The following is a 25980-nucleotide window of genomic DNA, read 5'->3' as shown; positions in this document are numbered from 1 at the left end:
ATTCACTCCCCATCGCACTTTATGGGCTGCTTGTCGCACCCAGTGAGGATTGTTGGTGCATGCAGTTCAGTGGGCTTGGCAGACTGATATGCAATAGCAACGCCTGGCTCGGTGAGCAAAGCAACGGGAAACTACCTCACTCCTCATTTCCCTAGTACGCCTCTTCAGTGACGCCTAGACTATTTATGACAGCTGTTGGCGGAACTGTGGAGGATCAAACCAGCCTTCCGGCTGATAATCCAACATACACGGGTAAAACGAGCAGAAGAATATAATAATAGAAAACATCATACAACTGGTACGAAACATTTTCGTCTAAAAAATGTAAAGCAGATGATGTAGTAAGAATAAGTAAAATTAATCGTTATTTCACACAGGGTTATAAACCAAACTGGAATAATAAATTATTTACTATAACTAAAGTAAAAGGAACAATACCAAGAACTTACTTGCTTCACAACTGTTAAAATATACCAACAGGCCCTATATGGAGCATTCTATGAACAAGAATTGAAAAGTACAAAACATCCTAAAGTTTACCTCATAGAGAAATTATCACGCAAAACGGGCAATCAAGTATTAGTATCTTGGTTGCGTTTCAACTCCATTCATAATTCATGGATTCCAAAGGTATATGTATTCTGAAAAGGAGAATGAGTTAGACGCAAGTACACTAGTCTAAATATAAACATTCTTTTAATGTACATATACCGTGTGATTCAGCCACCCCTTCCAATGTAGTTGTATGCAACCTGCAATATTAATTCTGTCCTAAAAACATCTGCCCTACCGGGATGCTCAGACAACACAACCGGATGTGCCTGAAAAGAGCTGCACCACCTCGGGATGAAGACACAAGGTTTTTAAAAAAATAATGTAAGTTCAGTACCTGCTTTCATGCAAATTGGGTGTGAATGAATATGTTTGTGGCCCTACGAAGGGCCGATTAGTTAGCAGGCCAAACACATACGGACCAGAAATAACAGGAACACAACTGCCCTGACAATGTTTTATCGCAGCAAATGCTCGATGTGATGACCATTTTGGTTTTGCAAATTCGGTCCCGGTGTCCAATAGATCGTCTTGCACACTGAAGCATTCCACGTGTAATTGCTTGGCAGGCGGCGTCCATGATGAGTTGCCGGAGCTGATCGGGGTTTTCTGGCGCTTGAGTGTAAAAGACGTTCTTCACATGCCCCCACAAAAGAAGTCTAACAGCGTTAAATTTGATGATCTGGCGAGCCAAAAAACGGGGCCTCCTTGTTCTACCCATTTCCTTGCCAGTTCCTCGTTCAGATGGTTATGAATGGGTAAAGTTGAATGTGACAGAGTTCCATCCTGTTGCAACCACATCATCAAGCGATCATGCAAGGGCACATCCTACAGCAACAGTGGGAGTTTCTGACGCAGAAAGTGCAGATAGCCAGGTGGCCCTCAAAGAAATAAGTTCCAATCAGGCGATCCCCCAAGATTACACACCACACATTCACTCCCCATTGTACTTGGCGGGCTGCCTGTCACACCCAGTGAGGAGAATCTGGACTCCAATAGTGCATGTTGTGGTGACTGATGTTCCCATTATTGTGGAAGCGCGATTTGTCTGAGAACAAGATGTGTGATACGAATGCTGCATCATTGTCCAGCCTGCCTAACAGCCATCAACAGAGCTCCATTCAAGCTTCGTCAGATGGACGGCTGGCTGATGTTCACCTGTTGTGCAATCACTCTTGTAGTGATCTGTGGATTATTACAAGCTGCCTCCAGAACGGCCTCTTCTATTTCACCCGACGTAACAGGCCTATCCTGGATTGGGGGCTGCTTGGAAATCATGCCTATTGTCCTTAGGCATCTTTCAACATGGCAGAATGTCGTAGCAGCCGGGTGTCGCCTGTCAGGATAGTGTTCCTGGTACAGAAGTAGTCCCTCGCATATGTTTTTTCTTCTTTCCCTATAAATGAGGAGCACGTATTCCTCTGTGGAAAACATGCCGAATGACAGCAGAGATTATGTTCAGGTCCTAACCAGGGGAGTATGTGCAAGGCACAAGACGAATAATAGAGCGTTCTACTGTTTAAATGTGGCAAACGTGGGTTTGTGTTTACGTATTCATACATCATACCGATGCAAAAATATTTGAACAATTCATTACACCCGCTCACAAGGCACGACACAGTAACACAGTTACATGGTCAAAGACATGATTTCAAGGCGTCATGCTTTGCGAGTGGACAATATGAACTGTTGGTAGAGTTCAGAATCGTGTGCAAAATGGGCTCACTAAACATTAGTACCATACAGTACGCCTGCAGGGGAATAGCCACCTTATAACCATGTTGCATGGTTGCATAAAACTACATTAGAAGGGGCAGCTGAATCACATGGTATATAAAATTACCTCCCACCCCCACTGTTTTACCCATGGTGATCTCTCCACTGTTACAGAATTCTTTAGGAAGAACATTGCTGTTTGGATTGCTTCTTCTCAATCAAGGTAATATTTACAACAAAGCTGTATGTAATAAGATATTATGGGCCAATTGCAGAAACGGTGTTTAGACGATGTTTATGGTTAAACAATACCTAAGTATGGCTGCCGCAGTGCAAAGACGTCATTTATAACTTAGACACTGGCTAAAACCGAGGTTCAAGGGCCATGTTTAAACACTGCCGAGAACACTGTTTAATCTCAAATTTTAGGAGTGAATCACAATCCGAGGTTATGTACCATGAAACATATGACATAAGGGACAGTCTGGTAACTGTCAACTTGACTACAATTATTGGCAATTGATGCATGTGTGCGTTTTTTTCTCTCAGTTAATTGTCGTGTTAATTCAGATAAGTTTTCGGCAACTATGCGACAGGAAAAGGCAAGGACTGGAAAGGAAGAGCCGTGGCCATAATAACAGTCCCAGTATTTGCCTGCTGTACAAATGGGGAAACTACGGAAAACAATCTTCAGGGCTGCCGATGGTGAGTTTCGAACCTATGATCTCCAGAATGCACACTACATCTACTGTATGTGGTCCATACAACTCATTCGGTTGCACAAATATAGGTTCATCTTCCCTTCGCTGAAGCTATTTAGAATACACTCACCATAACAACACTATAATCAAGGCTACACTTCCTCGTACAGTGACATGTCTGAAGGAGAATACTTTCAGGGTCTGTAAGTGAATTTGAATAAAGGTATTTTGCTGTAATTAAATCATTCCGGTTATTTTTTGACACCCCCCTCATATATATTTTTATAATTACTATAAACATAGTTCAATTATAATTTGGGGAAAATGAAAGGAAATGAGTCTCGCCAAAATTAGTAAAAGTATTAAATACTGAATTGTCCAATAATAATTATATTTATGTACCGGTACTAAGAAAATTTTAATGATATTCATGTTGTTTTTCCCAGCGTATTTAATTATTGATGTGTTATTTAGGTGTATTGATGGTATGTGTAGATGTAACATATATTTCGTATGAATTTTTGTTGTTTTAGCAATGTTGATGGCTAATGAGTAGTTTATTAGGCTGGTGTGTTGTGCGTTTTCTTTTCGGCATATTGACACCGTTGTTCATTATTTAGGCCAATGTTGCTTCCTTCAAATTAAAGATAGATTTTTATTGTTTGAGAAGCCTCCACGATTCAGGCGGCAGCACGCTGGCCTCTCACTGCTGGATACCGTGGTTCAAATCCCAGTCACACCATGTGAGATTTGTGCTGGACAAAGTAGAGGCAGGACAGGTTTTTCTCAAGGTACTCCAGTTTTCCCAGTCATCTTTAAATCCAGCAACACTCTCGAATATCATTTCATTTCATTATTCATTCATTAATCACTGCCCCAGAGGAGTGCGACAGGCTTCGGCAGCTGGCACATTTCCTATCCTCGCTGCTAGATGGGGCTTCATTCATTCCATTCCTGACCTGGTCGAATGACTGAAAACAGGCTGTGGATTTTCATTTTCATTTTATTGTCTGAATCTATTGAATTTGAAGATATGAATTATTGCTCGAAGAAAATAATAGTCCTTTTTGTAAAAGGAAAAGTACACACAAATGCACAGGAATACGAACATAAAATGTATAACTGAATAAACAATCAAATGTGTGAATTGAGATGATAACTGTTTAAATTTAAGTATTCGGGAATTTAATGATTTGCAATGGATATTGATCTTTGTCCTAATTCGGAAAACTTTATGAGATACAACTAAAGCCTTTTACAATCCATATATTTAATGCAACATCAGGTCGTTGGATGAATTTAAAACATAATTATCTAAAAATTGACTCTCATTTAAGCAATCATGATTTTTTATAAGTATTTATTAATTTCATGTTATGTTATTCATTGTTTCTCTCTTAGAGTAATTCATTCCTTTAATTCTTCTTTCAATTATGATTAATAAATATTTGAAGGATCTTTCCAGACACTGTGGGTTTTCATTTAAGTAGTTACATCAAGCATTTTACAAGTAAATACTAATCATTTATATTTAATACCTCAACAATAACATTAAAAATAAAGAATTGTTCAGAAGATTGTTTGTTGACCATTGAAGCTAATGAATTGTACCCACAGTCCATATCGAATTTCCATGACCTTAGGAAAGAGTTGCGTGTTGACTCCAGCAAGAGGTAGTCAGGCATGCAAATATGGACGCAATACATTTTGTTGACAATGACACTGTGGATGTGACTGATCGTCTATGAAAATTAAGACCAGTTTTAGACATGCTTAGCACATTAGTTAGATGTGTTTATATGTCATAACAAAAAATCTGTGTTGATGAGTCTTATATATTCTTCAAAGGAAGACTTCTCATGAAGCGTACTAGGCCGTGAAACGGTTTTGCTATGGAAAGAAAATATTTTCTTTATCTGCAAGTCGGGTACTAGTTAGGCTTGAGTCCTTTTGTTTACACAGGTCGTGGGAAGAACACCAAGGAGGATGAGACCCAGCCCATCTAGAGAGCAATTTATCAGTGATAAAACCTGTCGACTGCCCTGAGTCAGTTGTAAAAGGTACACTGTTTATACAGCCCAGTGGTTTAATAGCCCACTGTTGAGTAGAGTAAGTATGAGAGTAAGGGATTTGATATGTGCAACATAGTAAATGCTCACCAAAGAGGTATGCCTAGTGACTTGATCAACACAAAACTTTCTAAAAGTGAGACAGTGCCATTTGTGATAATAAGTGTGTTGTGAAGTGGAGAGACAAGATCGTTATTTACACGACTGCCACGGAAAGTGACCTTTTAAAGTGAGATGTTTATGTCCAAGCTAGGATGGAATTTCAAAACGAGTAATGTGAACTTAGCTTTTAGTGACTGTTCTGTTCTATGGTGAACATATCGTGTGTACAATGTAATAATAATAAAATGATGTAGCTAATTCGAATAATGAATAAATCAAGCTTTGTCTTAAACCTATGCAATAGGATGGGGAAGGGGACTCTCTCAACACCTGGTAGGAAGTCAAATGCTTCCTGTCTCCCAATATGCTGTCATCAGCTAAAGCGCTGGTTTCTTTGTTTCAACAAAGCAATGGAAATTTTCCACCATATGTTAGGGTTGTGTAGATTGCCCTGTCGTGAAATTCTGGATCTAATTGGTTGATTACCGGGCGAGTTGGCCGTGCGCGTAGAGGCGCGCGGCTGTGAGCTTGCATCTGGGAGATAGTGGGTTCGAATCCCACTGTCGGCAGTCCTGAAGATGGTTTTCCGTGGTTTCCCATTTTCACACCAGGCAAATACTAGGGCTGTACCTTAATTAAGGCCACGGCCGCTTCCTTCCAACTCCTAGGCCTTTCCTATCCCATCGTCGCCATAAGACCTATCTGTGTCGGTGTGACGTAAAGCCCCTAGCAAAAATAAAAAAATAAAAAAAAAATAATAAAAAAAAATTGGTTGATTGATAGATTCTGTTGTTCCGAACATGTGCTGCGTGCAAACTGGGGGTTATGGCTTGGACGCTAAAGTTGGTGTGATGATTATCATCTTGGTTCTCAGTTCACAATTTACACAACAAAATGACTAATCTGACTTTGCTTAACACATATTTAGAAGAAGAATTTCCTGGCTCGACAACCTTAAAACCTGGTTCAACAAAACATCTGTAGAACTGTTCCGAATTTCAATGGATAAAGCCCGAATAACCATGTTGATCGCCAACGTCCGAGGCGGACAGGCACGCTAAGAAGAAGAAGAAGAAGACCTCAATGTATAGCTGATTTGTAGCAAATGATCTCTTTTGATGGTGAAGGTGAAACTACCAGACCTGTCTCTAAATTTTGATCTTCACTGCCTGATGTTGCAGTATCAACAATTTTTTCTTTATTATCTTTTGTGCTGTTACATTTCTGAATATGTAACTTCATTCTAGCAACTAATCCCTGCATTTCTAAACCACATAATTTGCTTTTAGCTTCATGTCCTTTCCACTTGAAGTGGGAAGTTTATTAAATCCTCTCCATACTGGATCCAGTTTTCGGCCTGGATTACTCATTTTAAGTAAAAACCAAATTTCGTGCGACACTTTTACAAGTACAGTAGAACACACTCAATGTAGCGACTCTTCTATACGAAAATGACCATTTAACTCTATCTCAAATTAAACAGGCAACAAAGTTTAAAAAAAAAACTTGGTAAATGAGTTGGAACAGTCTACCTTTCTTTAAAGTATTACAAATACTTTGTATGTGTAAATTAATGTTATTTCCACATGAACATTACATGTATATCATCTATTGAAGTTTAGCTTCACTTTTCATTCAAGAAGCTTCAATTTCAATTCTTAATCAATACCTGTGCATTAAAGTCAACCGCAGGAACAACCATGGCTACATTCATTTAGCTACATCCGACCCATGTGCACAAGAGCTCTCTGTTTATTTGTGTGTGATTGTGTTTTTGTAACATAAAAGCTTTTCAGTCTGTTAGACACACAAGTGCAATATAAATATTATACTATAACATACCTGTAAAAAAACCACACTATTAAACGAGGAATAAAAATACACACTATTAAACAATGACATGTTTCATTCTTAAAAGACCATCATCAGATTCTACCAAGTCACACTCAATATTTGGAAATATTTGTGTTTATTTCTGACTAAACACCTACGAATTTGAAATTTGGAACTTATCTTAATGAAGTCATACTTTGTATCCACTCCAGCATACAATGAGAGGCATGTAAATAATCATAACTCTTTCACTGGCTCGTATCCAAACCGGCTGCCAGTCTGCCGACTCTCCATTACGTCACGCCTCCCAACCTGGTCAGGTCAATGACACACTGCACTTCCCCTTCGAGTGCGTTACTCCAAGTGTTGCTATCTGTATTTTTATTATTATTATTTCTCATATTACAATGCTTTTTAAAAACTAGGTAAGGGTTTTTAATGAGAAGTTAATCGTCTGGCTATTATACCAGTATTATTATTATTATTATTATTATTATTATTATTATTATTATTATTTTATTTTTATTATTATTGTTATGTTTTTGAATAAGTGTTCTTGTGAGATGTTAATTTTAGTGATCAATAATAATCTAAAAGATAGTCCCGAGTGGTGAAGATGGTGCATAAATATTTTTTTTGCCAGTTGCTTTACATCGCACCGACACAGATAGGTCTTATGGAGACGACGGGATGGGAAAGCCCTAGGAGTTGGAAGAGAGCGGCTGTGGCCTTAATTAAGGTAGAGCGCCAGCATTTGCCTGGTGTGAAAATGGGAAACCATGGAAAATCATTTCCAGGGCTGCTGACAGCGGAATTCGAACCCACTATCTCCCGGATGCAAGCTCACTCGGGTCATAGCTCACCTGTACAATTTCTATTTAGAGTCAGGTGTCTTTCCATTTGGAAAATTGTCAATATCTGACCTCTGTTCCTAAAAGTTCCATCTCCTCAAAAGTTTGATGATTTTAGACCGATCAGTATTTTGTCTATGTCAGGTAAAAGGATTAGAAAAGATTGTTTACCAACAACTCACTTTGTATCTCAATACTCATTCTATTCTTAACACATTTCAGGCTGATTTTTGAACAGGCCATAGCACTATGACAGTATTTCTCCCAGGTACCGATGATATCAAGTTTGCAACGGAGAGAAAGGAACTAACACTCCTGTTACAATTCGATTTAAGCAAGGCATTTGATAGAGCTCATCACGATCTTCTTCTGACTAAATTACACACAATGGGCATGTTTATAACGGCTCTTCCTTGCTTTGAAGCGTTCTTGAAAGAGAGGTCTCAGCATGTAGTATTTGGCAAACAAAATTTCTCTAAATGGTCTAGTGTACATTCTGGCATCTCTCCCGAGTTCTGTGTTGGGGCCCCCTTTTGTTTTCACTGTATATAAACAATCCGCGTGGAGTTCTATGCCAAATGCCGCATCATATATATGCTGATGATTTACAGATCTATTACCATTGTAATTTACAGCGATATCTCTGTGAAATACAATACCAAACTCCAGCAAGTTCAGAATGCCCGACGTGTTTCTTCTTCAATATTCATAAAGACTGTCATGTAATATATCTCACTACAAGGCCACAGAATGGTTGAAGTTCAAGGATAGACGATCATACTCAGCTGCTTGCTTACCGCTGAGAATTTTAAAATCTAATGTTCCCACATACTTGGCCAAGTCCATTGTTCATATGAGTCAAGTGCATGATCAGGACAATAGGTTTACTGCTGCAGTAACACCGTTCAGGTTTCACAGCATCGTACGGTAAAATGCAGGTAGTCGTTTATTGTCAATGCCTCTCAATTACACAATGACCTTAAACTATAAGAAATACAGCAAAGTAGTATCAAAACTTAGAAAAAATGTCCCAAATACCACCACCTTTCCACTTATTAAGCCATATACGTGAATGTTCACCAATTTAATTAAATATTAAAAAATATCATAATCTCCTAGATATATTTTAGATGTTTAGTTTTATTCTTAATTCATCCTCGGCATTAAAATGCACCTTAGGTTTCTCTTCCTTGTTAGTTTAGTCTATGTTTCTGAAATGTTAAAAGTAATATTATAATTTCTTAGATGTTTAGCTTTTAATCTTTCGTTTATCCTGAATATGAAAATGTATCGTATGCTCTTATGTATTCTTTTCTTTAGATTTTGCTACGCCAGTGTAGTAGGTTCGTGGTTCGTGGTTTTGGAATATTAAAGAGTCCTTCGGGGAAGTGGAAACATTTGATAATTACTTATATGGGCAATGTTGTATGCTGTCTCACTTTTGATTCATCTATATAACTTCTTGGGATGGGCTACTGAATTCCTGGCAAGCACAAAGTAAGGATCTCTCCTCTCTGCAACTTCAGGTATCGAAAAACATAATTTTTCTACGATTCCAAACATGAGGGATGAGTACCAAAGTGCCACGCAACAGACCACAAGCAATAAGACAACAATAAGAAAGCACTGATTTTAAGTAGTTGATTTGTATATTATATTAATTTAGAACAATGGAAAGCAGGTAATAAGATGAGAATAAGTAAGCCAACTGATTTTAATCTTAGATATTTTTATAAAAATTAACTGATTTAAATCATAGATTTTTATTATAAACATCATCTGATTTAAATCATCACACCCTGCTGAGAAGCAGAGTTCAACCAGTCAGAGAAGATTTCTAATAAAATAATGCAGAAAGTAATTACTAGGGCTCGGATGGTTAGGAAAAGTCATATTTTTTTCTTTGTACCTTCTTGCCTGGTTGGATTTTGGTGACTTATTGTCACAATTAAGTGATTTTTATTTGCTATATAAATGCATACTTTGGCTATTTTTTGTCATAATGTCATATTTTGAGCTATTTTCATAGAAACGTCGTATTTCGGTGGTTTGATGACAGCTGCAGCTGTGCAAAATCATCTTCAACTTACCGAATGCAAACTAGTGTTCACAAAACTGCTTTTCCGCATCACACCTGCAGTTAATACAGGTGGAATATCCTTTGTATAGAATGAAGGTCATAGACCTCACTGCACCTTTTACCCCATCCGCTGTACTCGGCAACCCGGTCTCCCAGGTAGAGACAGAAATAATCCTGAAAAGCCCATCCCAGTATGGTAAACTAAATTATAAATCGAAACGGCAATTCCTTTGATACATATTTGTTAACTAAATTGTCTATTCTTACTTTCATATTAATTTTCTGAATAGGCCGATACATGATACAGATGTTGATTGCCATAGCGAACCTGAGATATTTGTGCTAAATGAGTAAATTTATAATACAAATGGTCTGTTATTGGACATTATAAATTTTCCAGCTAACTCATTCCTGGTTGCCAGCATTTCGCCCCAGTGTGCTAAGTTGGGCTCATCAGTTGGTAAATAGCACACCCACCAAGACGCATGGCTAGTGCATACCGTGGAGGCCACTGCGTAAGCTACTTGGAGCCACCGGCAGTGCCAATGCACTATGAGAGACTTTACCTCATTACCAAAAATTGGTGCCTGCCTGGCCATCAGATGATATAGATGTTGATTCCCATATGGAACTTGAAATATTTGTCAGTGCATTGGCACTGCCGGTGGCTCCAAGTAGCCTATGAAGTGGCCTCCACGGTTTGCACTAGCCATGCGTCTTGGTGGGTATGCTATTAACCAACTGATGAGCCCAACTTAGCACACAGGGGCAAAACGCTGGCAACCAGGAATGAGTTAGCTGGAAAATTTATAATGTCCAATAACGGACCATTTATATTGGTATTATAAACTTACTCATTCGTTACAAATATTTCAGGTTCCGTGTGGGAATCAACATCTATATCATCTGATGGCCAGGCAGGCACCAAATTTTGATAATGAGATAAAGTCTCTCATAGTGCATTGCCACTGCCAGTGGCTTCAAGTAGCCTACGCAGTGGCCTCGACGGTATGCACTAGCCATGCTTCTTGGTGGGTGTGCTATTTACCAACTGATGAGCCAGCTTAGCACACTGGGGCAAAACGCTGGCAACCAGGAATGAGTTAGCTGGAAAATTTACAATGTCCAATAACGGACCATTTATATTGGTATTATAAACTTACACATTCGGGACAAATATTTCAGGTTCCGTATGGGAATCAACATCTGTATCATCTGATGGCCAGGCAGGCACCAATCTTTTAAATGAGATAAAGTCTCTCATAGTGCATTGGCACTGCCGGTGGCTCCAAGTAGCTTACGCAGTGGCCTCCACAGTATGCATTAGCCATGCGTCTTGGTGGGTGTGCTATTATCCAACTGATGAGCCCAACTTAGCACACTGGGGCGAAACGCTGGCAACCAGGAATGAGTTAGCTGGAAAATTTATGATGTCCAATAACGGGCCATTTATATTGGTATTACAAACTTACTCATTCGGGACAAATATTTCAGGTTCCGTATGGGAATCAACATCTATATCATCTGATGACCAGGCAGGCACCAATTTTTGGTAATGAGATAAAGTCTCTCATAGTGCACTGGTACTGCCGGTGGCTCCAAATAGCTTACGCAGTGGCCTTCACAGTATGCATTAGCCATGCGTCTTGGTGGGTGTGCTATTTACCAACTGATGAGCCCAAGTTAACACACTGGGGCAAAACGCTGGTAACCAGGAGTGAGTTAGCTGGAAAATTTATAATATCCAATAACGGACCATTTATACGGGCCTATACATGTTTAGGCCATCCTAGCAATCACTCACTTCTCTTTGTTCAGATATTAGAACCTCAACCTCCTTTAACTTACTTCTGAACTTGTAGCATTCGTGAAATCATGCATTTTTGTTTTGTTTTGTTTTGTTTCAAACTAGTATAAAAACACTTTACCCTTAGACGCAGATTGCAATACCCATTTTCCTACCATAATGTATTGATAGGCATCTACTTAATTCGTTTAGTCGTACTAAATTTAAACTTTAACGCATTTGAATAATATTAATGAAATCTGGGCTCAAAGGTTCCAAAATATTTTTAAAAATTAGATTGCTCTCTAGTTTTCTCGTATTTCAAACCACCAATGCAGGGTGCAAACTGTTTTGACTTTTAAAATGTTGTGTGATCTGATAATCTTAGTGAACTTAATACTTTATAGGTATGTACTCACAAGTGTTTGATAAGCGAATCAAGGACAACAGACTGTGAATAACTGCTAAACATGTATAGGGCTATTCAGAACAATATGAAAGTAAGAATAGAGAATTTAGTTAACAAGTATGTATCAAAGGAATTGCTGTTTCGATTTATAATTTAGTTTAAAAGGACCATATTTAGATTAATCATTTTCAGGTCATATTTTATTATTTTTACGTCATATTTTGTCACTTTAGAGGTCATATCTGCTTGCTTATTTGGGCTATTTTTAGATCTTAAACATCAAAGCCCTAGTAATTACAGTATGGTAAAGTGTCATTTTCCATCCTCAGAAAGAAGGCAATTATGCCGTAGTATGAAATAAAATATATTTACATACTCACAAATGTAAATTATGATTCTCAGGTTGTTACAGGGATGGTAGACAGGAAAACAGGACAAGTGGTTGTAGATTACAACTTACATTAGTATAGGGTGGGGGGAGACACTGATAAACTGGACTAACAAATAAAGCCATATAAGTGTTTGTGGAAAAGTATTAAGTGGTATAGGGAGCTTTTATTTCATTTGTTAAACATTACAATGTTGAATGCATTTGTTTTGCTCCACAAGAGTAATGATATGTTTTCTTACCTTGGTGTAGGGGCTGACGCTCGAGCTTTGGCAAGCAACCGACGAGCTCTTTCATATTCAGAATTCTCCGATTCTAGTTTTACTGCAGCCAACCATATCTCTTCAGAGTTAGGATTGGCCTGGAAAGCTAAAGATAAAATGCCACGAGCAGCAGGTACATCTCCCTGAAACAAACATAGACAGTAAATAATGATGATGATAATAATGATATCACTGGCTTTACGTCCCAATAACTACTTTTACAGTTTTCAGAAATGCAACAGTAAATGCTAAGGTAAAAAAAAAAAAAAAAAAAAAAAAAAAACCCACAACTGAACAAGGGCAAAAAATATTCAAGAATAAATGAAATGGAGAGATGCAACCTATAGGATAACAACATGCAGATAATAGAATGAAAAAGCTGTATACATAATTTCTATGTAAATGCTGTAAGGGAAAGGCATAAAACAATAAAGAAAAATAAATGTATAAAAGAATAAAATAATGAATGAATGAATGAATGAATGATGAAATCCCCCAGATATAACAGTCTTACATAGAGATGAAAAACAAGAGTGCTGTCACTCTATAAGGCTACTGATTCCTCATCATCATCATCCAAACCAAGTAATCCAAACCTGGATGCTGATACCTAGTCAGTGTCCCCAGCTAGGCCAGAGGCCACAGGATCAGGCACCGTGAGTTAGAGTTTACTTGTAGTAGGCTGTCCAGTTCCTTTCTCCTCACCTCTAGCCAACAGCATGTGGCTACCCATCCACGTACTGACCACCTCCAATGTGGCTTAACTTTGGAGATCTAGCAGAATCTGGTATTTCAACACGCTATATCATTGGCATCATTATTATCATCATCATGTTACCAATTCTGGCTTCCTGGCTGTAGAAAACAAGCGCTGTCTGGAGATTGGAATTTTTTGTTTAGTTGGAAGTGCAGAAAGTGAGTGACACCGTGAGTTAGAGTTTACTTGTAGTAGGCTGTCCAGTTCCTTTCTCCTCTCCTCTAGCCAACAGCATGTGGCTACCCATCTACATAGTGACCACCTCCAATGTGGCTTAACTTTGGAGATCTAGCAGAATCTGGTATAACAACATGCTATATCGTTGGCATCATTATTATCATCATCATCATGTTACCAATTCTGGCTTCCTGGCTGTAGAAAACAAGCGCTGTCTGGAGATTGGAATTTTTTGTTTAGTTGGAAGTGCAGAAAGTGAGTGACACCGTGAGTTAGAGTTTACTTGTAGTAGGCTGTCCAGTTCCTTTCTCCTCTCCTCTAGCCAACAGCATGTGGCTACCCATCTACATAGTGACCACCTCCAATGTGGCTTAACTTTGGAGATCTAGCAGAATCTGGTATAACAACATGCTATATCGTTGGCATCATTATTATCATCATCATGTTACCAATTCTGGCTTCCTGGCTGTAGAAAACAAGTGCTGTCTGGAGAATGGAGTTTTTGTTTAGTTGGAAGTTCAGAAAGTGAGATTTTAAAATTGGAAAATTAGTGTTTTCAATTTAACTTTCTGGTATTTTCAAAATCTAGCTGTCAAAATATTTCAGAAAAGAGACAGATGTTTTCTGTAGACAAGCAATGGTGCCTATGGTGCCTATCAGACAAAACATTATTGCAACATGACAAAAAGTGACCACAATCTCCATTTACACCTGGCATCCATATCAGTTTTAGCAGGACGAATAGAAATATATTATTTTGCTACATGGCGCTGGTACATATATGTAGGAACCATCTAACTCTGAACATATGTTTCTAAATGGAATTTCATGTGACTTGATTTGGAATTTATCGTTTAAATAAATGCTTTAAAACCGTTTATTCATTGTTATGATGTTTCAGGACTGTGCATTCTGTTTATTGACCGATGACTGTGTTTAAGTGCGATCTATGCTTTATGCAAATTAAGATATAGTGTTTTGAAAAATACATACAAAATATTTTATATTTAGTAACGACTTAAGGAACATTACTTCAGAAGAACATTTGTCAGTATCTTAAAGAATATCTCAAATATGTATGTGTCTAGTTGAGCTAAGTGATCTGTCAGTAATTCACCACAAAACTGACTGCATATCAAACTCAGTTGCAATTATCAGTTGTAAACTAAAAAAGAAAAAGATAAAAAGCCAAGTGTTTGGTGTACATAGTACACAATATATTGCCATCTTCTTCTTTCTTCTTGTTCTACCGCTTTTCCCACAGCTGTGGGGTTGCAGGTGGAACTGTGACGCACACGATTTGGCCCTGTTTTATGGCCAGATGCCCTTCCTGATGCTAACCCTGTATGGAGGGATGTAATCAGTATTACGTGTTTCTGTGGTGGTTGATAGTGTAGTGTGCTGTCTGAATATGAAGAGGAGAGTGTTGGGACATGCATAAACACCCAGTCTTTAAGCAACAAGAATTAATCAGAAGCGATTAACATCCCCGACCCAGCCAGGTATCGAACCCAGGACTCTCTGACCATTCAGCTAACGAGTTGGACCCACAATATATTGTAATAAACACATTAAATCTCTACAGCAAAGGTGCTCAGCTGGACGCCCATTGAGGTAGCCCAGTGCAGCCGGGCTGACGTGATGTAAATGCGGGCAGTTTACATAGCAAGCATACGTTACAGTGAAGCGAGAGAATGAACACACTTTGCAGAGAAGGGAACAGTGATGTTCGATTGCCATTACGAAGCTTTCCTCCACTACTCAGAGAAATGCTGAATGGGGTACAGTATTTCTTTTTTTTTATTGCTATAATTGCAAGAAAACAGACATTTTAAAGATATTCTAGTTTGATTTATACTGTGCTCGATGTAAACAGTTTTGTTTTCTTATATTTATACATTCAAAGAAAACTAAAACGATATAATTTTTGTGTTACAATTTACAAAGGTACAGAGTTTAAGCGTACAAGCTACGATTTACAATTCCTTGGATGGGAATGTCAGTACTTAAAAAGTAAAGTTCCTGTTATTCATTCAGCAAAAGTAATATATTTACATAATTCAACGAGTTTACTGCTTGATTTTGCACAGTGTGGTAGTGTTGTTTGAATTTCCCTGTTCAATGAATTTGAAAATAGTATTTAAAACTTACCAGGTATCCGATGATAATACTGTAGCTAGCCTCTAAATTGTGAGAGAGTTCATCACGAGTGGGGACATAGATGTTTACCATCCAAGATTAAAGTACAACAGCTATATAAATGTATCTACCAAACAGATGTACAGTATGGCTTCAAAAAAAATAAAACCTAACTGATGTTATTCCCGATATGCAAGACTGGATTGTTGGTGAGTTTATTTGATAATTTAAACCAAGCAACCCCAAGCCACAGCTTATGCACCTTAACTCTGTATTATATTAGAAATGCTCCTAAAGCACATCTTAAAATTTAAGAGTGAAAATTGTAATTCATTACGTACATTATAAAAATATTTGAGTTGTAGGCCTCTTTATTGTATCCGGTCAAAATACATAAACTGCAACAAACAGAAATGACTTATTCCGTACAATGTTAACTGAAAATGACGTGGATTTCTGCCCTCTTTCTTTCATTATTTTCTGCCTTCATTTCACTGCCGCGGCAGTGATCAAGAGCGACTGGGAGAACTTTGCCCATCCTTCACGGCTTGTGACATAACCACAATGTCACTGTGGCTGAATAGCATACGTTCATCGCCTGCCTGCCCGCCACTTAGTGCTGGGCACCCATGGGATGAAATGCCCAGCGTGAGCACCTCCGCTCTACAGACTGCTACATGATTGTTATAAATATGTATGTCATACACATGTAATTCCTACATAAATGCTTAATTTATATGTTAACATGCTCAGCTTAATGAATCTTACTAGCACTTCATCCCAGCAGTCAGTTAACTGGACACTTGGACATTTTCTGGGTAGTTTTTGCAGTTGTACAAGCTTGCATTTCGTTCCTTATGTCTTCTATTCAGAAAGAGAATCAGCACCATATGTAATGGAAAATTAATTTTGGTACCAAATTCTGAGCATGTTCATTACGGCACCCTAGTCCATGAGAAACAGTAATTCCAGGCATTCTTGAAATATTTCACATCAAAATGCTCTTAGTACACTAAGATTTCTCACAAAAACTTCCTCTATACGAGAAAACATCAATAACAATATTTGATGGGTAAATGAGATAGTTGGATGAATTACTATTGAACCATTCTGTTCAGGGTCGAAGAATATTGATTTTATCATAAATAATGGGAATTGCATGAGACCACCCTGAAAGGCGCTGTGTGTAGCATTCGTTATGTAAGAGTATCTTAGAGTGGGCATTTTTTCGTGGGAACGAGGCATCAGAAGCGTGATGAAGCTTCCAGAGACTCATAAAGAATTTATTACCCAAACGAAGCCACTTCACCGGTAGCGTCGAACACACACCGCTTCTTGGAATCTCGCGGGTGTTTTTCCTTGGAGGGAAGAGGAAATTAATATTTTCCGGCACATGAGGAAGGCACAGGATTTGATAGAAGAACTGCAACCAGCGTAAATTCCTGAAAATTTTGATATGCAGCATGACTATAATTGTAATCGTAAATGATAGGCGAGGCACTTGACACACATAATTGCGGGAAAAATTTCCATATGCGGGCGCGCACAGTTGAGGCCACCCACAACGAGCTTGGTAGTTGATGATGCGAGCATGATTATAAATACCACCGTCAGGTGGGCGAGGCTCATTCATCGGGTGTACTGCTGCTACAAGAAGGCTGCCACGCTGCCACTCGGCGAAGAGAAGATTGCCTTTATCTACGAACCGCACTCAAGGTACAACCAAGTCTTGGAAAATGTAAGTAACCACCACTGATAATTGAGCTTAATAATGAAACAACAAGTGTTGATCTGTCTTTCATGAGAAAATATTCTGCTGATAAAGAATGCTGTTCTTGACTAGTCGTTTCACGTTACTTGAGGTTCACATGGTGCCAAACGAATGACACATATTAGTGTAGGCTCAGGTTATCGATTGGGTCAGAAAGTTCGGTCGAAGTGAGAGCAATCTAGTGATACTGTTATCATATAATGTGGAATAAACAATTTTGAGTGTCTGGTCTACAGGAAAGGGACTTGTTTACCAGACCCCATAAAGCTATGGTGGTAGAGGAGACAGGCGTCAAACCAAGGATACAGTGTAATGTACATTTTTTTACAGTTTTTCCTACGTCATCACGGAACAAGATACTGCTCATGTGGTTTGGTGGAGCGGTAACGGGAATTGAAGCGGACGAGGAGTCTTCACGGCATCAACAGTCAACCCAGGACCACCAGGCACGTCGACTCAGCACGGCATCAAAGGGGCGATCATCCAACCGCCAGAAACAGCTGCAAGAAATGATACTGCCAGCCAGGATGTCTACAGCCATCAAACCGTGTGTGCCGCCCGCATCTAAAGGCGACAGGATGCAGTAATTTGAGACGTCCATAGAGGAGCCGTTCCGTAATGTTTACAGACACAGGTCAGAGCTATCCAATTGTAATAAGCATGATATAATATATGCCAAAACAGGAGAGAGGTTGGCCTTCTGCCAACATGTAAATATGTCAGGGTAAATAGTCGTGTATATATAGTATCTATGCCTCAGGACTCGAACTCAGTTAAGCTCATTGTAAGTCGCAGGTTGTTGTCTCTTTGTTTCGGGTGATAATTCCTGCCTATGATATCATCATGGTTGCGTATTTGCTTTATAAATCTTGCATATCGGACCAGCACGGTCTTTATACAGTAGTTAGATAGACAGATATAGTTAACAGGATGTGTGTCATATTCAAGTAGATAAAATTTGTGGACTAAGATAATACGTTTATGATCTTCAAATTCCCTTAAACCCGCTCGGGTTGACGTATCAGGTGGAGCGAGTCAAATCCTAAGATACATATGAGAATTATGTAGTCAGCTGATATTGCATGGAGAGGTAAATGAGGTCCTATCGCATATTGTTGTGAAGTATGTTTTATGAGATGTAAGCGCCCTTGTGATGGCCAGGAAATGACTCTGCTGTGGATAGCGCCATGGAATAATGATATATAAGCCCATTGTAGGTAGCAGCTATAAATATGTAAGTTGATAATGTAATAATCATGATGGCTTGTAGCCTGTGCATATTGATGAGCGCGATAGGAGGGCCAGATTCGTGGGTGTGGAGGCAGTATGAGACTTCCCGCTATGTGTTTACGTTTCGTCAGCTGTTAGCTATTTTTAAAACAAGAATGGCCGCCCACTTGTCACGTGCCCGTAGTGAGGGGTGAAGGGTAGTGTGTGACATCAGGACCCAGGCTCGGTGTAGGAGAGAGCAGGCTGGTGTCTGTCAAGTGTTTGTTGTGTACAACGACCTTTATGTTGCGGACTAAGGAGAGATATTGTATTCCCATTTGTCAATGTAATTTCTGTACGACCACCCTTATCGGATGTGTGTTGGACGAGATATTTGAGTTCTTGTCATTTTATCTTACATGATAGGTGCCTTGCTCTTGGAAGATCTTGGATCGATTCCGCGTCAGAGCTGTGTAAATAGCATGTTTATTTTAGATTGTAGGATGTTTGGAGCACTGAGGCATGGATCTAGTTAAATAGGAGGACGTATGTTAACTACGAGGATTGCCTATTGTGCAGATACACTTTTCAATACTCAGTTACTTACACCATTTTGTAATGGTTGTTACAGCACTGGAAATGATAGGACGGAGTTGCCCTCTACCCCAAAATGTAGGATATATTATCGACGTCTCCAAGATTAGGAATCTGAGTTATGTGTATTATACCTCTCATATTTGCTTTGTACTTTATATCTCATCATAATCCACTTTATTGTAATAAACCTCATTGTTAAGTATTGAATGCAGCAAAAAATTTTGAGTTATTTTCGTTAGGATTGCTTAAACCTTGCATACTTTTCTGTAGTATCCTCTATATTTAAAGTTATTTTGTACCCCGTTTACACCCATAATCCCTGATTCATGCTATTATTCCTGAGCTGCTGGAGGATATACTCACTGCAAGGTAAGCTATGTGCCATGTATATTCACTTCGGGTGGATGTATTGTACACTATGGTGCACTTAGTTCGATCTCGGCGCTTGCCTGACTGGAACTAAGTCATTATAGGGCACACTATATTCTCATATAGTTTTGCAGAAATCCAATACATGCTCTACAGTCTGTCACTTTGCTTGCATGTTTAACATATATATCCACAGAAGTGATGAATTGGTGAAAAAAAATATTGATTCATCTTCCCAACTGGATAATGGTGGCTGATCAAAGTTAAACTTGCTGCAATTTTCTTTCTGAGCAGAACTTATGATTTTGACATTCTCTTTGTGACAACAGCTTCTGCCATGGACTAATCTGGCTGAAAAATCATGTTACGGATACTTCAACTTCAGACTATCAATTACTTCCATTGGGTAGGGTATCTCTTTATAGATTTCTTCAAGGCATATGATTCAATCCACAGAGAAGGGTTGTGGATGGAGTTTGGATTTCCCATAAAATTAATTAACATGTGCAAACTGTGTATGGATGGTAATGTTAGCTGTGTTTTGCTCAAGGGCAGAAAATGAAGTTCCATCCAGAATAAAACTGGTCTGAGACAAGGGGATGCACTATCTCCTCTTTTCAACACTGCACTGGAGAAGATTATCAGGAAATTACATATTGGGGAGACAACATAAAGTCCTTGCATATGCGGATGACACTGTTCTTATTGGCCACAATGAATTAGAAATTGGGCAGTTATTTGTGGCACTAGAGGAACTGGCAGCAAAAACTGACTTATGGGTAAATGATAAAAGGACACATTACATGGTTGTACAGAGACTGAATCCTGAGGAGGTTGACAGATTGCCTTTGAAAATTGGGAAATATATATTTAAAAGAGTAGAGGAGTTTAAATTCCTTGGTGTATTAATCGATGAGCAAAACCGAAGGCAACAGGAACACAAGCTAATTAAGAATGCAAATAAGGCATTTTACTCTATGAGCCCTACATTAGGCTCCAAACATCTCACCCTTTCCTCGAGTTACCTGGACCGAAACATGCCGCCCCTCATGATGCTGAACCTATAGCTTATATTTTGATTTTTATCGCATATTATCACTCCAAATAACTAAATTTAATCCAAAACAACAGTCAAGAACCTGTACTACAAGAAATACCATCAGTTAGTGTGTCATTCTGATTTTTAGAACTATTTTTTCCTTAATATGTGGATTTTCATTAACTGAATTTTAAATTTTTAAATTCATGATTTATTTTAATTTTAATTATAACTGTTATTAGGTATAACGTGCCATTAGTTCAAAGGGACATTCACATTATTAAATTAATGATTTATTTTAATTTTAATTATAACTGTTATTAGGTATAAAGTGTCATTAGTTCAAAGGGATATTCTCTTTATATAATATAAAAAAGTTTCACTGAGAATGGTTATATAAATAGAGAGAGACAGATGAAATTTTTTCTAGAGACTTGCAAGTCGGACAAAAAGTGGGTGACACTCTTGGCTAGTACCTAACAAATATGCACGGCACTGAGTGGGTTAAAAGTTCTCCATGCTGTGAAACCCATATATGAGAGATTTTGTGGCCCAAACATGCTGTCCAAATGTCTTCATAGTTTGACTAAGAGTAACAACGAATCATTAAATGGATCGATATGTGTTGATGTACAAAGGAAACGTATGTCGGGCTTGCTACACTGAAATTATGCGTTATCGATGGTGATTTGCACTTCAACTGGGGCAACAAAGTAGAACTAGAGGTTCTGAAAAGAATGAAGATTGCTCCTGGAAAGTATAGTGTGACTGGAGTGTTCGAAGCAGATGAGCTCCGTCTATGTAGGTGTAAAACCAGACTACACCCAAATATAAACAGCGTAGAAGGTGCCTAAGGGGAAGGAGAAAGTTGAAAGAGGTTAAAAATCTTGAAAAGGAGGGCCTGACCTATGGTGCAGAGGAATTCTATTGCCAACTTTCAACCCTTGTTTTCTCTGATTTAAGAAATTACAGAGATAAGTTTTAGTAAGGTTCAACCTTTTAAAAAGGTGATGGAAATGCAAATGAAAGGAAGGAGAGGCCGCGGATGACTACGATTGAGATGGAAAGACACAATCCAATGCAGTATTACAGAAAGAAACCTGGACTGGGTCACAGTGTTTGAGGAGGAGTAGTGAAAAGACCGAAGAAAGGGTAGAAGAACCATATTTGCCCCTACCCGGCTACAGCTGGATAATGGGAAATGATGATGATGACGACGACGACGACGACGACGACCGTATGAACAATTCAGGCCTTTCAACATACTGTGAAGATGCAGTGGTAATGGGGGTGGCAGAATGTCTACAATGCCTGTAACTTTTCGCACACTTAATTTTCAACAGGAATGCTTCCAGTAGAAGTTCCTCATCATAACGCATACCTTTCATCACAACTAAGCTGGTTTTTCGCTACTCTCTGCAGTTCACTGAAGCCTGCTGTCACTACAGTATCACTTGGATTCAAACAGAAATGCAAACGTTTTACAATTCTTACAAGATTTCCGTCAACAGTCATCTGTGCAATTTCTGCAGAATCAAATCCACTAGCAGCTCTGTGCAATTCACGAGCAGGATTGCCACTACTTAAAGTATGTTTTATAACTGTGAAGTTCTTCCGTCTGCTGAAACTAATTTTGAATAAATAAATTTATGAACTATCTGAAAAAAACAAACCACAATGGTAACAGAAGTATACCTGAAAAAGAAATAACATGTTTTGTTCTTAAACGAACACCAGATTCTATCGAATCACACTCAAATATATATTTAGAAATATCTATACATTTTGATATTCTTTGATATTCATCAACATTTCAGAGTCCTTCCTTCAGCCAGAGAGTATAAATTTCAATATTATCAACCTGCAATCTACAAATGATCGATTGTGAGTATTAATATAATAGGACTGATGTGAGTATGAACTCGAAACTATAGAAAAATTGAAACTATTTCAAAATGGAAACTTTGCACATACTGTTCACTAATTGTTTCAAAAATTGCTTGATTTTTGTTGTTGCAAAAAACACACAGAAAATTCATTAGAGTGTATAAAATTCATGATGTTTTGAGAGATCAAACCATTTTAAGGAATATAGGAGGTTGTAAACACTAATTACACACATAAAACTCCATTTTCTCAAAATTTGCAACTGCAAAATATCCAATTCTCTAGTGATAACCATCTTTCCGAAGTTCATACAATTTTTGTCCCTGAATATCCTTCCATGTGGACTCAATTTTCTTCACCCCTGATCATACAGTCTCTAAGTACTTCTTTCTCAATCTTCCCCTGGTTTCTTTCCTTTCACTTTTAGGTTCCTTGACATTCTCATTATTCTCCATTCTCATTATATGCCCATACAAATGAAGTCTGCATTGTCTTCATTACTGATCATGTTTTTTCTGGTACTTCAATTGACAGTTCTGATGAATCCCTTTCAAGTTCTTCAAATTACTGCACAGTAGTTTTGAAATTGATTGTAAATGTTGCACTCTGGATTAAGTATTTCTTGCTTAACAGGGTAATCTCTGGAGTTTCATACTTTTGATGTACAGGAAGGGAGAAACTCACTAACTTCATTCCCTCCAAGAAGATGTTTACAGTGATTTTTATGTCTTTGTATTGCTGATTCTCAGGCCAAATTCATTAAATTTGTTGTTCAAAGAAGTCAGTTTCTACTGTACTTCTGTCTCTCCCCATATCAAAACATAAGCAGCAAATACCAAGGCATCTGGTTTAGTGCCATGTTCCTTAACAGATTTAAAAATCTTGTTCTTCACAACGATACACAAGAGGAGTGACAAGGCTCTTCCCTACTGGACTCCCTTCTTGGTCTCAAACCAATTAAATTGTCCAATGCTTATCTGGACACACCTGTATCCACACCTGTATCAATTTCGGTACAGTATCTTTATTTTTCCAATCAATAATATTTCTAGATCTTGATCCGGGAATCACCATCATAGGCCGTTTCAATATTGAAAATTAAAATACAATAAAATACCATCACCATCAGAAGGTTCTTCCCATGTCCCACTAATTCCTTGTAAACATCCTTACAGGAGAAACAAGATCCACAGTATTGTATATCAACAGTAATTATATATAAAACTATGTTTTCTTGAAATTTGCGACCACAAAATATCCCATTCTCTAACGATAACCATCTCTTCCAAAGTTGGTACAGCAGGATATGTGACAGCAGAGTAATGCCTCTGGAGTTTCCACATTTCTTCCCGTTTCCCTTTCCGAACAGTAGGATGATAACTCTGTTTTGTCTAATCTTCACGGCTCTGCACCTCTGTCCAGATGACTGGTAATATGCTATAAATCCAGTTTAAGTCTCATATTTCAGCTACATTCAACATATGTGAGCTAAGTTTATCAAATCTTCGGTATTTTTCATTTTGCATGTTCATCACTGCTGTCTCCATTTCGAGGCCTGCTAATGTTTATAAGAAATTAGTGGAAACATGGGGAGAACCTTCTGATGGTGGTGGGTTTTTTTTTTGCATATTAATTTTCAATATTGAAACGGCCTATGATGGTGGTTCTCGGAACAAGATCTAGATTTTCTGAAAGATTTTAAAACGTCTATATTATGACTTGAATTTACTCTGCAATCACTGGCACTGTTGATGACAACATCAAGGGTAATGATTTAGAATTGAAATAAGTCATTATTAAAAGAAGAGAAGTATAACATAATTTTAAAATGTTACATACAATGGTTCTTAATGACTAAGCTAATTAAGCAAGAGAGCTTCAAGAGAATCTCGTGTGCTATGATTTTTCTCGAAGTATGCAGAGCGAAGCCAAATGGACTTCTTGCTTGGAAATGTTGCAAGTGCATGAGCATAAGCTCCTTGTTGGGCACACTGAAAGAGAATATCAACTAAAGTTTTAGTAGGGGCAGATCTATTCAGAATCAATGCTGCTTGCCCCAAACGGGGGGTTAAGATATTTCAAGGAAAAGAAAACATGTTAAACGAGAAAACATACTACTGAATATGCAACTAAGGGAACAACTAATGAAGCCTTCACAAAAGGCAAACCACGTAATATTAATGATGAACCATTAAACTATTACTGATAGACTCTAAAACCATGTGTTATAAATCAATATGATCTTCAAAATGGCATTTCTCTGTTTTTTTAACCAGGATCTCTTCATAAATGGATCTAGTAATATCAGTTCCACGTGAATCACTGTTCGAAATCATGCACTCTAAGCTAGTTAAAACATCACTGCAGAAATTATTTCCAAGATTCCCCCATAGTTTCAAACAAATAAGGTAATGCATAAAAGTACTCACTGCCATCCATTTTGACTTTGCTCCCATAAGCCAAAGTACTTCAGATTTTGGACAATGAGCTACTGCTCGTTGCAAGAGAGCTTCAAGAGAATCTCGTGTGCCATGGTTTTTCTCAAAGTATGCAGCGCGAAGCCAAATGGACTTCTTGCTGGGAAATGTTGCAAGTGCATGAGCATAAATTGCTCGAGCACATTCATAAGCTCCTTGTTGGGCACACTGAAAAAGAACAATTACATTTTTAGCAATGGTCATACACAACAATGAATTATCTTTCTCAGACCTAAATTCTAGGAAAGCAACATTACATATTTTATTCTTATAATAATTCTGCTCTTCCAGAGACTGCAAGCTGCTGAGACAAGATGGTAGCCCCTCAGTGAAATAAATAACACAGGAGAATATAATAATGCATCTGTTCTCCAGGTAGGAGCAGCTGTAAGGTGTCTGTTCCCATGTTAGCGGCAATCTACATTAATTATATTTTAAGTAAGGTCCAACAGAAAAAATGGGTGAACACTTTGGTTCCCAATGATTATTAACACATTGAAGACTGAGCAGGTGGTTAGATCTTACATTGTGGACTGAACATTTTATTGTGTTTTCACATTTTTATACAAAAATAACCTTACTTACAGTCACAAACCTATTTTGGATTCAGCAAAGTTTGAGCTACGCATGCATACGTTGTTTTTCAAAATTGGAACAAAACCACTAACTTTTAAAAATAAATTAAAAATCCTTTTTTCTTTCATTTTTAAAAATTCACAATGCATATTAAAAACATGAAAAGTTACATAGTCACACACATCATGATACTAATCATACTAATCATTGAGAAATCAAGAAATACCTTTGT

General features: G+C 38.1%; 1 protein-coding gene across 3 annotated transcripts in view; it reads right to left on the bottom strand.

Annotated features, from left to right (window-relative positions):
- Window positions 1-25980, bottom strand: part of Prp6 (pre-mRNA processing factor 6) — a 323443-nt gene that overhangs the window by 103242 nt on the left and 194221 nt on the right. For all 3 annotated transcript variants that reach the window (XM_068225312.1, XM_068225311.1, XM_068225313.1), the window contains exons 14-15: window positions 25125-25340; window positions 12730-12893 (exon numbers count right to left, since the gene is read on the bottom strand). In XM_068225312.1, coding sequence (XP_068081413.1) covers window positions 12730-12893; window positions 25125-25340 — 380 coding nt within the window. The remainder of the gene's footprint in view (window positions 1-12729; window positions 12894-25124; window positions 25341-25980) is intronic.

This window comes from Anabrus simplex, chromosome 1 (genome assembly GCF_040414725.1).
Source record: "Anabrus simplex isolate iqAnaSimp1 chromosome 1, ASM4041472v1, whole genome shotgun sequence".
NCBI lineage: Eukaryota > Metazoa > Arthropoda > Insecta > Orthoptera > Tettigoniidae > Anabrus > Anabrus simplex.
This window is presented reverse-complemented; position numbering and strand designations above follow the sequence as displayed.